This window comes from Nanorana parkeri, unplaced genomic scaffold, assembly GCF_000935625.1.
Source record: "Nanorana parkeri isolate BGI_ZX_2015 unplaced genomic scaffold, ASM93562v1 scaffold119, whole genome shotgun sequence".
In the NCBI taxonomy this organism is placed as follows: Eukaryota; Metazoa; Chordata; class Amphibia; order Anura; family Dicroglossidae; genus Nanorana; species Nanorana parkeri.
Window position 1 is genome coordinate 221,958 of NW_017306387.1, and position 13,362 is coordinate 235,319.

At 40.6% G+C, this 13,362-nt stretch overlaps 1 protein-coding gene across 1 annotated transcript in view; it reads left to right on the forward strand.

The window, feature by feature from the left end:
* The window catches only part of PDZD7 (PDZ domain containing 7), a 40,300-nt gene that overhangs the window by 16,498 nt on the left and 10,440 nt on the right, over positions 1-13,362 (forward strand). The window contains exons 7-10 of the mRNA XM_018553414.1: positions 716-1,216; positions 2,637-2,828; positions 7,614-7,777; positions 12,070-12,161. Coding sequence (XP_018408916.1) covers positions 716-1,216; positions 2,637-2,828; positions 7,614-7,777; positions 12,070-12,161 — 949 coding nt within the window. The remainder of the gene's footprint in view (positions 1-715; positions 1,217-2,636; positions 2,829-7,613; positions 7,778-12,069; positions 12,162-13,362) is intronic.

The following is a 13,362-nucleotide window of genomic DNA, read 5'->3' on the forward strand; positions in this document are numbered from 1 at the left end:
AACAAATCGTTGACAATGATTATCATTATCAATTTATCATTATCGATTTTCATGAATAACATTGATTAGTTGTTGCAGCCCTACACTGCAGGATAAGGATTTTTTTTAAACTGACAGTTTTCTAAGCTGAGAAACAATAGATTTGAACATTATAATACAATGAAAATGAAGATCATTATACTTGTATTTAAACTTGGAAGGCATCTGTTCCGCACACCTGTTTAATTCAGTGATTCAGTACCAGGAACCATATATGTACTCCTGTAATTAGAGGAGAAACAGACCAAAAGCTGCTAAAGGAATGTAACTCCTTCATACATTTAGCCAAGCCCTGCCCATGGTCCTTACATATGACTTCCTTGCTGTTGGTTGTCAGTCCTGGTCTGCATACGTATGTATCTCTGCATTGACCAGGATAGGCTGGATGTAATCAAAGAACTTATGCTAGCCATGCCTTATGATGAGTGCTTCCAAACAACAGGGAAATCAAATGGCAAAGGTTATGCTTACACAGTTGCTTATGTTAGCAGAATATTTTAAATGTTCAGCTATTTTTAAAAATCAGATTTCCTGGGCCGCCTTCAGCAGGTCTGCATTCATTCTCTGTGTGTTACTTTAACATGGATTATGTTAAAATATATTTTTTAAATCTTACATTTCATATGGGATGTCAATAAACTGACTTTTTGTTATATTTCCTTCCATCCTTTGCCAGTAACCAACGGCCAATTGCAGCAGCTCTCTCAAGCTTCTGAAACCAGCTCTTCTATTTCTTCCTATTCCTCTGGTGTTCCTCAAGGAGCTGTTAATGGGTATCATCAAGCACTTATATCCAGTCCTACCATGTTTGAACCAGGAATGGTGGATGTTAGCATTTCTACAGAAGTATCACTTGACCCACACCTGTTGGGCAGGTCGGAGACTGCCATCCAGACAAATCTACATTCATCTTCATCTGTGTTGTCTGATTCTGATGGAGCTCAGCAACTGGGAAAGATGAGAAGTGAAAAGCAAAGAACTGTCCACCCACCTGTGCTTCTTAAAGATACTGCCATACGTTCAGAGAGCATGCTGGAGTCCCCGCTAAAGAGGAGACAGAGAAAGGAATTTGGAGGGGATTTTCCCACTTCTGAATCTCCAAAAACTGCATTGCTGTTGGCACTTAGCAAACCTCGGAGACCCATCAAAAGATCTCAGAGCTACCTCTCACTTTGGGGTGAGTTTTTTGTTTTTCGTGTGATTCCCTGATTCCCTGCATAGGATGCACATAATAAGTAAGCCATTGACAGAATGATCTCTGGTCTAATAAAAACTATATGGTTTTCCGATGAAACAAAAACTCTTAAATATTAAAGTTTTTACTGAGGGGTAATTGTAGCTGACTGTTTTAGATGCTAATAGTACCTAATGAAGTTCTTCCTTAAAGTACATCCAAAAGGTACCTGTATGACAGTCTAAACATGTACCAAATCCAGTTCATATGCGATGCACAAGCCACAAAAACGTCCTTTATCCTCCCTGCCTCAGGCAAATCCTCCTTCATTTATGTCTCACACATAACCCCTCCCAGACACTGCAGCTCACAGTGGGAGGATTTCAGTGACAGAGGCAGTACTGTCAATCCAGAAAGCAGTGGACAGGTCTAGGTGTGGCTAGGTGCTTATTGGCAAGCTACAGGCTTGTGAATCAGCAGTGGCAATACTGATAGCCACTCCTCCAGCAATAGCTTACCATCCCGCTGTAGTGCAAGCAGGCAAAGCCTACACGAGGGTGGCAACTCTGCTTTGTATTTAGAAGTAGTGCAGCAACATTACCACATCATCACGGTGAGCTGCATGGGACTGTAGTGGCATGTTTTAATTTTTATGTAGAATTCAACACAAGGAGGACATAATTCGCAACAAGGGGTTGCGTAAATGTAAAATATATATGTGTGTGTGTGTGTCTGTATTTAAGAAATAGTATCCTTCCGTATGTTAAAGAGAATGTATAGTCTTAATTTTTCATCAGTTGTAAATGACGTGGGCGTGATGTACCATGAATAAATTAATAATATCATAATTATGTTTTCATTCTTAAAAAAATTGTTTCTGTGTACCAAAGGTTATTGTGCATGTATATGGGGTGGAATGCATATTAGTTAATTACGTACTCAGGCCCTTCTTCTTTCTTTGCAGCTCTACACAGTAGTTCTGCTTTACTTTTCCTTCTCATATTGCAAGTCTATGAGGCGGCCAGCTCATCGAAATCAATGCACTCACTATGTGGCCTAAATCTTAACTGAACAGTTGCTAAACTGGAATGAATAGTGTTTGTAATGGCTTATCTACCCTACCTCTAGTGGCTAATCAACACAGACAGAGGTTTTAACTTTTCCCACTCTATTATCAAAATTGTCTCTGTTGCTTTTTAGGCATGAACGGTGGCGTTCCATCCTAAGCACATGGTGAAAGTGTTGATGTGTAGGCATTAGGTTGAGATCAGGCATGTGCAAGTAGGTGGAGCAATGATCAGAAAATGACAGTGACAGTAAAGCAGCCATATAACATGGCAGGTTCAACGTCCCCCTTTAATAAGGACATTTTAATTAACTAATTTTAAGGACTCATTTTAATTTCACATGTTCTTTTATGCAGAAGCCCGAAAGAAGAAGAAAAAAGAGAAGAAAAATTCACCCGAAAGTACTGGCATACAGCGTTCAAAAACCTTCATAAACCTGTTTTTTAAAGGTGGCCGTGGTAAACAAAATGGAGAGGGCAGCAAGGAGTCCTCCACACCTGATTCAAAGAGGAGAGCGAAATCGCCATCACCAGGTGAATCAGAAAAAGGTAAATAGACATTGCCACGAGCTTCTTCTACTGTGTCAGCTTGGAACATGGTCATACCACATTAGTACTGTACCTGTTTGTATCAGCAAGTTTCTTTAATGGGGTCTTCATCACAATTTCAGCTCTTGTGTCTATGTCTTGCTGTAAGCATAAACACCTATGCACAAGGTAAAATACATATGTATGCGCTATTATAGAAATATCACACTCATTGCGGCAAAGCTGAAATTTAAATTTGAATCATAGCATGCGGTATTTTCTATGTATCGCAATCTGCATAGCAAACTATTTCAAGGCTCAGGCTACAAGCCAAAGAACAGGAATGTGACGAGAAAATAAATACTGACTTATTCTGCAAAGACTGTATTGCAAGCACACAGATGGGAGGGTATAATAGTCATGCTATGCCCACTGACCTCCTAGGCCCTGTTACCCCAGATTTAACATAAAACTTTCAATATAATAGTTTGATGTTCCCCTCGAAGAGTCATTCACGATATTTCAGTTTTTGGTAGATGCTGGAAAGTTACACCACCTGACACTTTCTTATAGATTATCCATATTAGTGATATCTTTATGCTTAGGTTTCCACCTGCTATGGAAATTATGAGGGGTTCCCACTCTCCTAGGTGGATTTACTTTGGAACACAAAAGGTGGACAGCAAATCCTAAAATTATGAGATGGATAGGAACAAAGCCAGAAATATGGCAGGAACATATTGCTGTTGCAGTATCTAACATATATAGGAAGCCCAGGGCCGACTCAGCGTGCCAGGCTGCTCCCCTAACTAAGTTATCACTTTTTGGTGGACTGATTTTTGAAAGCTTTGATGCATAGTGCCTAATTAACTATATATTCTGAAAAAAGGGTGTGTTGTAAACTTGTTGGCACAGCTTTCTGTACCACTGTTGACTATAAGGCCATATGGAAAGCACCATGCCAAGTGATCTGTTTATGGGTTCTGCCATCCAGTGAATAAATACATGCACCTAAGATTTTTAAAAGATGTAAGTCAGAGTCTTTCATCTGCAGCTTCTATTGGTGGTATGTGGTAGTAAAGCAAAGTCTGATACTTTACAATATTGTCAATTAAGCAACCACCACTTGTTAAACAACACTGTTCATACGCAACTCTTGTTACCTATTACTTCCCAAAAATCAGGCAGCACAAACACCTGACCGGTTTAGTGTACACCAGGCCACTTCCATGAGAGTCTGGATCACAATACATTCTGAAATCTTAAAGGAAGCTACCTGATGTCCGTAAGGTAACAGCTTAATATGGAGTGGAGGTTGTCTCTGAATGGTAGGATGTGACAAGTGTTGGTTTCTTCATTGACTTGCATTCTGTAGCCAACCAGCAGAGAGCTCTGCTCCTACTCTAGACTTGATGTCAGAATGTTCCTGCTTATTCCAGAGCCTGCATAAGCTGACCATACACTTGGAACTTTTTCTTGTTCATCACCACTAACAGCGTGGGTGGGATATCCCCTCCTCCAAGCAATTGTATTCTGACAGTGGCTGGTGTGCAGCTGTCAGAATACTCAAACACTCCCTGCGGCTGATTGGCTGTAGTGACTGTTCAGCCAAGAATTTTCAGGACTGACTCCTCCAAAAAAGTCAATAAAAAAATGTGTATATAATTAAATCTTTGTTGTAGAATTTTTTTTATAGATAGGAAACTTATGTAAAAAAGAAATGTGTGAGCGTCTTTCTTAATACTTTATTTTTCGGCTGCATTTTTGGAAGTTTTGAACTGGCCCACATTACTGAACAGTGACTCTTTGCACAGCGCTAAGTCTGTCACTGGTAAGACGGATTTACAACCCAATCCAATTTACTTTTTCTCCTATGCTGATCCTGTATTTAATTTGCCTCAAAATCCTTTTAGATGTACTTTTAGCGGCTAATGTTTTGTTCTAATGTTTTGTTCAGAAGAGTATGAAAACCATTGTAGGATAAATCCACTTTTACAAAGAAAGAAGATTATAGAGTTAGAGCAACAGCTACTAAAAGTAAAGGTATAAATAGTTATAGTAAGTTCGGTGGAACATGGACCTATAACCCTTGTGCCGTTACAGTCAGCCTAATGCTGGTGGGAAAAGAACCCAACTGCTGCCCCTGAGTTGCAATGACAAGACTTTCCAGTTCACATCACATGGGAGCAGATATATAAAGGGAATTCCTCCTCAGGCTCTTCAGCAGGGCCCTGTTGCTTATAATTTTGCCTACATAACTACTTGCCGGGTAGTGTATTGGTGAGTTTGGTGTGGCTAGAGCAGGTTTTATTAATGCTGTAATGGGAGACTGTCAGTAGGCTGCTCACATAATAAAGGAGCTTCATGGGGTCTTTAACACCATGGATCAATAGATGGAGGTTGCAAAAAAACAGAAAATCATCTATTACTGGTGCTCCATTACTTCATTCCATTGATGTAGTTACATGCAGCATAATGTAGTTACATGCAGCATAATATGATGACAATTCTTATTACACAAAACCCTTTATATGACGTGTGTGTATTTATACTGTATAAAAAGAAAACATAAAGGAAACCCTTGTTGAGAGAAGCATGGGGTTGCCATCGCTGATTTCACCATCTGAAAATGCTAGATAACTGTCTGTCATTCTAATCTAAGGGCTTCAGTTCTGACTTTGAACAAGCATGCACCTCTGACTTTATCTGCTGTATGGTTGTTCCAGGTCAATGGCTCGAAATGTATTGAAGTAAGAAGATCAGCAATAATGACAGGCTAGAATTTTCATGATATCAACAGTGATGGCCTTTCAGTCTCTAGCAGGCTTCTCCAAAGGGTGATTTTCTTCAGACAGTTCAATGATTTAATTAATCCATGCTGTAATGTTGTTTCTGTTTTATCTAGTTAACATTGTTCAGAAATTTATGATCAGAAGCCAGAGAAAGGGTAATTAACTCGTGTGTGGAGACCTCTTTGGTTCAGATCTAGCAAGCATATAAAGATGCATAGTACCGCTAAGATGAATTGGTTGGACATGATGTTCCTAACTGGGTGCAGTTTCAAAGTGGAGTATTATGGACTGAAAATTGGAGTATTATGGACTGGAAACAAATCGGATTACAAGGGCCACCCTGAAAAAAAAATAAGATCTAACGTGGTGCGCCAGCAATCCTTGCCAAACCAACAGTAACTAAGAGCTTACATTTTACTGAATGTGTCTGGCTCTTCAATTCAAACATTTATAAGAGGAACATAACCAATTATATGTATAATGCAAGAATATCTTTAATTATTTTGTATGTAAAAATAGTTTTATATGTATTCATAGTGAATCTAGAGGCCAGGCTATGGACATTCAAGCATTTACATGTTCTTAACATGTAGTAAATGAACTTTACAACAAGCCCTGTAACTGCAGGTACTATAGGACAGTTCATCCTAAAAGCTTGTGGCAGATGTACTGAAGTCCTTAATTTTCTTCTCTCAGTAGCTCAGCTCACCCTACTTCCCCTTCCAGAGCTCCTGCTCTGTGTGTACATTAGAGATCATAAGGCTTCCGAGTCACTGCTGGAAGGAGTGAACAGGGGAGCTGAGCTACTGACAAATGCCTTGAAGATTCCAGTGCTCCTGCTGTGAACTTTGAGGATGCATTTTTCCACAGTTCCTGTAGTTACAGAGGTCAGTAAGGTCTTTTTCTAAACATCTTCAGTCTGGAAAAGAACAGTAATAATACCATTGAAAAAAATCAGACATCTGATTCATACAAAAGTGTCAGAAGCTGAAGATTGTATCTGCCAATAAAGATCTGCGAGAGAACAAATATTGGATTAAGCAGCGTAGTGGTATAGGTTCATTTTGTTTTAGCAAAGCTGTAGAGGCCATTTGCTGCTTGTAAATACCATATAAATACTGCAATTGTCTCAGCTTTGACTTCACTTCTGCTACTAATACATCTTTATATGTGCTTGCTCAGCGTTGATTTGATTGTTTGAAATCTGTATATTCTAAAGTAAGCTGTGCCCTCTAGTGTTTTTTGCAGTGTTTAATAAACCTGACATCATAGAGCTGCATGTGAAGGTCCTGATAAAGCTCCTGTGTGACCAATAAAGCCATCCTCCTCACCTTATGTGGTTAATCTTGAGTTTTGTAACTAAGCAGTTAATCTAATAGCACAGTTAGCAAGGACTTACGGTAATCGATAACAAATGTGAGATTTTAGACTTGTTAGAGAATATTTAGATTTTGACTGAATTCTGTCTTACAGTGGTGTGATAGATATATAGAATAAAGAAGCCTTTACTGTGTCAGTAACAGTCACAGCCATTTTAAAAGCAATATTCAAATACCCATTACTGTTGACCTGAGTAGACCTGAGAAAGTGTCCATTCATCGCTTTTGTATGTGCAGAGGCTTTTGATGCCCCCAGTAAGAGTCACAGCCATTTTAAAAGCAATATTCAAATACCCATTACTGTTGACCTGAGTAGACCTGAGAAAGTGTCCATTCATCGCTTTTGTATGTGCAGAGGCTTTTGATGCCCCCTTCTCCTTTCACAGATCACTTAAAACCTCCACCAAGACACAAAGCATGTTCAGAGGCCTTTAGGTCAGTGCACGGAAAAGTGTAGCACACAAGCCTCATTCAGCTCCTGCAGTCTGAGAACAGCTGCACTTCTTATGGTCATGGTCAACTTCTAGTGATTTTGTTTGCAGTGAATAACCATTGTGAACATGTGTACAGTTCCAGAAATGACTACGTCTATAGTGTGTGGTCCTGCCGATCACTGATGATCTGACCTTCTGTAGGCAAAGAACGTAATCGGCCATTCTTCTTTGGGGCACAAAGGGATCTGAATGCAATCTATAATGGAGACATGTCTATAGAGGACAGGCTGGCAGTGACTGAGGATATGGCCAGAAAACTGCTCAATGAGGACGAAGTAGCAGCCATCTTGCGTCACTGTAGAAGGGTATGTTTTCAATATGTTTCTTTGCCTGTAAGATACAGTCGTCATCCACTATGATAGTTTTGGATAGATGCTGGTAGGCTGAATGAGCTTCCTGTATCTCCCAGGTACCTTCAGATTAACATCTCCGAGCTTGAGATTCAAGATTCATCCACATCCTGTTGTCATTGCAATGGGGGTTTAACTTGGAAAATGCAATAGAAAGATTGCTGAGGAATGGAAATTTGTGACATCAGAGGGTCAGACCCATGGCTGGGAAAGCTGAAGTCTGTGATAAAAATTGTACATCAGTAGATGGTTAAGTCCACCAACATTCACCCATGACTAAGATCGATTTTGAGTGGATTGGTTCCCTTTGAGTGCTTTAGAAAAGTGTGAGTGGGCCTCACATTAAAAATATTTGTTCTGGTCATAACTAGGGATGCACTGATACCAACACTAGTATCGTTGCCGATGCCGAGTATTTGGGCGAGAACAAGTATGCTCCAATACCTAGCCCGATACTTCCGGTATCAGGAAGCCGGGCAGCACATCATTACACGCTAATGACAAGTGCCGAGAGAGCATGGAGCCGCCTTACCGGCCAATCAGCAACCCGGCTTCTTGATTGGTCAGAAGCTAGCTAATCAGGAAGCCAGGCTTTCTGATTGGTCGGGAAGCCGGCTTCATGCTCCCTCGTCACCTCATGACGAGGGAGCATGGAGCCGGCTTCCCAGCCAGTCAGGAAGCCGGGCCCTGATTGGCCAGAAAGCCAGCTTCATGCTTTCTCGTCACTTAGTGACGAGAAGCATGGGGATGGCTTCCCTGCTAATCAGGAAGCCGGTTGGCGAGTCTTTAGCCAGGAAGCCGGACAGTGTGTAATCAGGAAGCCAGGTGGCGAGTCATTACATGCCGCCTGGCTTCCTGAATGGGACTTTCGGTATTCTGTATCGGCGAGTACCGGAAAAAAGATATCGGCACAAAATATCGGCACTCGAAACCGAAATACCAGTTGCATCCCGATGCATCCCAATGCATCCCTAGTCATAACAATAAACCAAGCCATACTACCTTCTTCCAGAGGACGTTAGACAGTTAAAGGAATTTGCTTCCTATAGCCAACCAAGACAAATAAAATTAGTTTTTTTCATGATTGGAATAATTTTACTGAAATGGAAAATCTCTTTAACCTCTTGCCGTCTGCCCGTAGTAGAAAAACGGACGGACGGCACTGCTGCATCTGCGGGTTGCCGTCTCCAGACGGCAATTTTTTTCTGCTCGCGCGCGCCCCCTAGCGGGCACGCACGGGCAGAAAAGACCCGACAATGCACACACCCGGTACCGGGTGTCACACATATAGGCGATCAGCGGGTCCATAGCCCGCCGATCGCCTATATGTGCTCGTTCGCAAAAATTGGGTAATAATAAATGTTTTATCATTTAATATAGGGGAAACTGTTTTTTTTTTTAAAAATTTCGGTAATTTTTCCTTAATATAGTAAAAAAATAAAACCCCCAGTGGTGAATAAATACCACCAAAAGAAAGCTCTATCTGTCCCCAAAAAAGGGTATAAAATTCATTTCAGTACAGCGCTGCATGACGGAATAAATGTCAGTTAAAGTACCGCAGCGCTGAATACTGAAAAATGGCCTGGATGGGAAGGGGGTTTAACACCGCGGATGTCAACTGGTTAAAGATGAACTCCAGAAAACAACTAAATACACAGGCTGAAATTCAGTCACATTCAGGTGCTTGCACTGTTTGCATTTTAGGAAAATAGTTGAATAGTTTATTAATGAGCTGCATTGATATGTCTTTTATGTGTGCGTGGAGTTCAGATTTATTGAGGGAATAATGTCATGTGGTGAGGGTGCCATTAGGGAGTCACACTCATGACTCCATAGTGGAGGATTTGGTGTTGGTTACCTTTTTAGGAATAAAGTGAAGAAATATGCATGTGACTGTGCGTTTGACTGTGGGATTGCTTCCCAAATGCAATTTAAAAAGAAGATTCTGTTTGCTTTGGTGTAAGAAAAAGACAAACTTTAGTCCATTTATTATATTTTATATGTAGATCTGAATGACGTTTTGTCATTTTGCTGATGGCTTTTTTTTTTTTTTTAAATGTGTTTATTTCGCAATTTTTTACCATTTTTAATACAAAAGAAAATGGGGTACACATAGCCTCAACACAACGAACACACAGATTGTGGTTGAAACAAATATACAACACATGCACACCACCACGGACCCAGGCTTGCCTCCTACATCATTGTGACATTTCTTACTCCTTACCGGTAAACCCCTTAAGAATGGGAGCCGAAATGACTGCAGATGTTGCCACTCAGATCAATAGAGAAACATGATGTCACCAGACATATTGTCACAAGGATAGCAATATTTCATGGCCATGCAGAGTGTAACGCCTGAATGGACTGAAGTAGTGTGGATCGCAGCTGTGGAGGCTTCTCAGGTATGGAACCCTGATTTCACTCTCTCAGTTTTAACAGAGAGTTAGGGTTCCTCGCATCACAGCCTCAGGTTAAATAATAAGGTAACGGAAAAGGTTCAACTACGCAAACTAGGGTTGAGGAGCGGTAGTAAATGATAAACGGCCAATATGACTGCAGGAGTCCACAGATATGCACATCTGAAGCAAGTATAAATCCCCCCCTAGCAGCTTAAGCCTATGCAGGCGATACTTTAACAGTCCAGAATGACAAGAGGGTGCAACTGCACTCAGTACTTGCGATTTGTGAAAACCTGGCTCAATGGGAGAAGCAGGGGTTCCTCGGAGGGGTCCGGATCCGGTGAATGTTGGAGGGCACAATCTGGAGGCAAGTGGAGGGTCCCAGGAGACAGCAGGCGTTTCTGCTCAATTCAGGAACGCCATGCTGTCTGACCTGGCCGTTTAAATAGGCCTCCGTTTACCAGGAGGAGCCGAGCGAGCTCTCGGCGCACTTCCGCGTTCCACGTTGGAACGCACGCGGTCCCGAAACCCGGAAGTGAGGAGCGTGCGCTCCACCCTGGAACGCAATCGGCCCAGCGAAGGAGCGGCTGGCTGCCGCTTCCTCCTCCCCTGCCCGCAGGTGACGGCGGCGGCCGTTACACAGAGTCCCTTCATCAGACTCGATATCATGGAGCCCGATAAAGGGATCCTGCGTGGCCCTAAAATGTTGCCATCCTTGTGACAATATGTCTGTGCATCAATAAAGACATTCTTTTGGACACATTTCTCTGGTGTGCTGGTGACATCTTGTTTCTCTATTTCTCAATAGGACGGCACACATTTTTTCCCATGCAACAAAATAGCCTTATGAGCATAGAAACACAACAAATGGAATAGAGTCCTCTCTGCAGAATGGGAGGAAAATGGTTCCACAATACCCAACAACATCACCAATGGGGTGAGAGGGAAAGAGATACTCAGCTTACTCTGTAATAGGTCATAGACAAGGTACCAATATCCCCGAATGCTTGAATAACACTGAAAGATGTGAAACAATTCAGCAGGTTCGAATGCACAATGCGGACAGCAGGCAGTGTCGTCTGATGGCCTATTTAATTCCTACCAGTAGGTGGTGGCAAAATTACACCTAAGCAGTTTGAATATACACATTGTCCTTTTTATACTTGCAAAGTGTGCTTGTTCTTTACTGAGGTTATTTGGAATGCTGTGTTTTATTTAGATTTAAACAAATATTGTTTATGTGGTTTAGTTAGGGATGCATACTTAGCTGTAAACAATATTGTTAGCAGGCTTGAGAAACATGTAAAGTGACAGTGTAACACTATGGCTACTCCAAGGTTACACCGCTGTGTGTTACGTCACTGAATAGACTACACAAATATTGCACATGCTCAGTAATTATTTTTCATGGCCACCTGGACAGCAGCATAATTTCAGCACATTGTAAAAGTTTTTCTGTGCCCAAGATATAAGTGACATTAACTATGTGCAGGCTTTGTAAAATACATAGACATCTAACAACATCTAACAGTAGGTGCTCCCTTGCATGCCTTGCATACAATAATTACGTGACCATTGAAATAGCTTAAGTCATTGGTGGGTCAAAACAAAGTGATGTTTTTTGTAGCCTCATGGTAAATATTTGTGATTGCTCAGACATCTCCCATCTTTGCAAAGCCACTTTATTTGGTTGACATTTAAACTATACAAGACGTTATATAAAAGTCACAAGCACAGACACCTGCTGTCATAATACAGTCCACTTTCCATTTACTCTCTGGTTCTTCTCTATAGACATGGTCCACCTATTGTAGTTACTTACAGGCGTACTGACTTTACTTACAGTATATTGAGGAAGGAGGAATTGAAGATCTGGTAAGACCATTGCTTGCCATTCTGGACCGTCCCGAGAAGCTCCTCCTTTTACGAGATGTTAGGTAAGGTAACTAAAGAGCAAGACTGCATTGCAGAAATCTTTTTAATAAAGGCTCTATTTCCCATTTTCCACTCTTTCTTCTGTTTCCTCTTGGTTTAATATTGAATTTAATGTCTCCTCATCATCTAGAGTTTTAAAATTCTGGGTCAAATATTGTTTTTTATTTTATTTTAATTATTAAAGCATTTAGTTAATAAATATTTTGTGTATATATCACAGTGTGTTTTAAGTAGTATAAAAATTAATAAATAAATCCATAAATAAATAAAAGGTTTTATTTCTATTACTCTGGTATTGTGAGGGGTGCAGATTTTATGTTTTTTACCGTAGTAGCGTAAGGGGTGTAGTGTGCATGTGATTGTGCAGCTATAGTGTCAGCGTTCATGTCAGTACAAGTGTGCAAGTTTTATTTTTTTTTATTGTGGTGTATAGGGTACAGGATTTGTCGGATTATTGTCTGTTTGTGTGGGTGACAGTGTTTCCGGTAGGATTAGAATAATTGAAAAAAAATGTTTCATGTTTATTATCGTGGTAGTGTGATAATTAGATTTGGATTAATTGTCCTCTCTGAAGTCAAAATGTATGCAAATTCAGATAGGAAGTCACTCGCACTCCAATGCAATGCCAAGTCAATCCCTTTACTGACTAAGGTAGTGTAGCATCTTACAGTAAGGTTTCGGAACCTGTGTGGTCCCTTCTTCAGGCAAATGGAAAATGGCAGGCAAAAGGCGCACTATTGTTTCTGGGCTCTACTACAGTAACCACAACAAATAACGCACACATATATATATTTATTTTTTTACTAGTTGGGCCAGTTTTATTTTGCTAATAAAAAAAAAGTAGGAGATATCTATTAACATTTACCACCAAATTAAGGCCCAATTTGTCCTGAAAAATAAAGAACGTGTAATTCACCAGGATACACTAAGTAGTTGCAAAGATATTCAGTTTTACTAACACTTGCCAAGGCTGCATAACTGGGGTAAACAATAATGCAATAATGGTTTTAGTTGGGGGGTATATATAGAGATTATGGGCAGATTAAAGGATTCTTTTCCTTTATAATTTAAGTGGGAGTTGGAAGCTATGGGTATAAATACTCCTATTCCCTCCCTTACATTTTACAATTGGGCCCAGTAGGGGGTGAAATGCACCAAAAAGAGGTGCTGGGTAAAATGTTTTCTATAGTGCTGGAACAATAA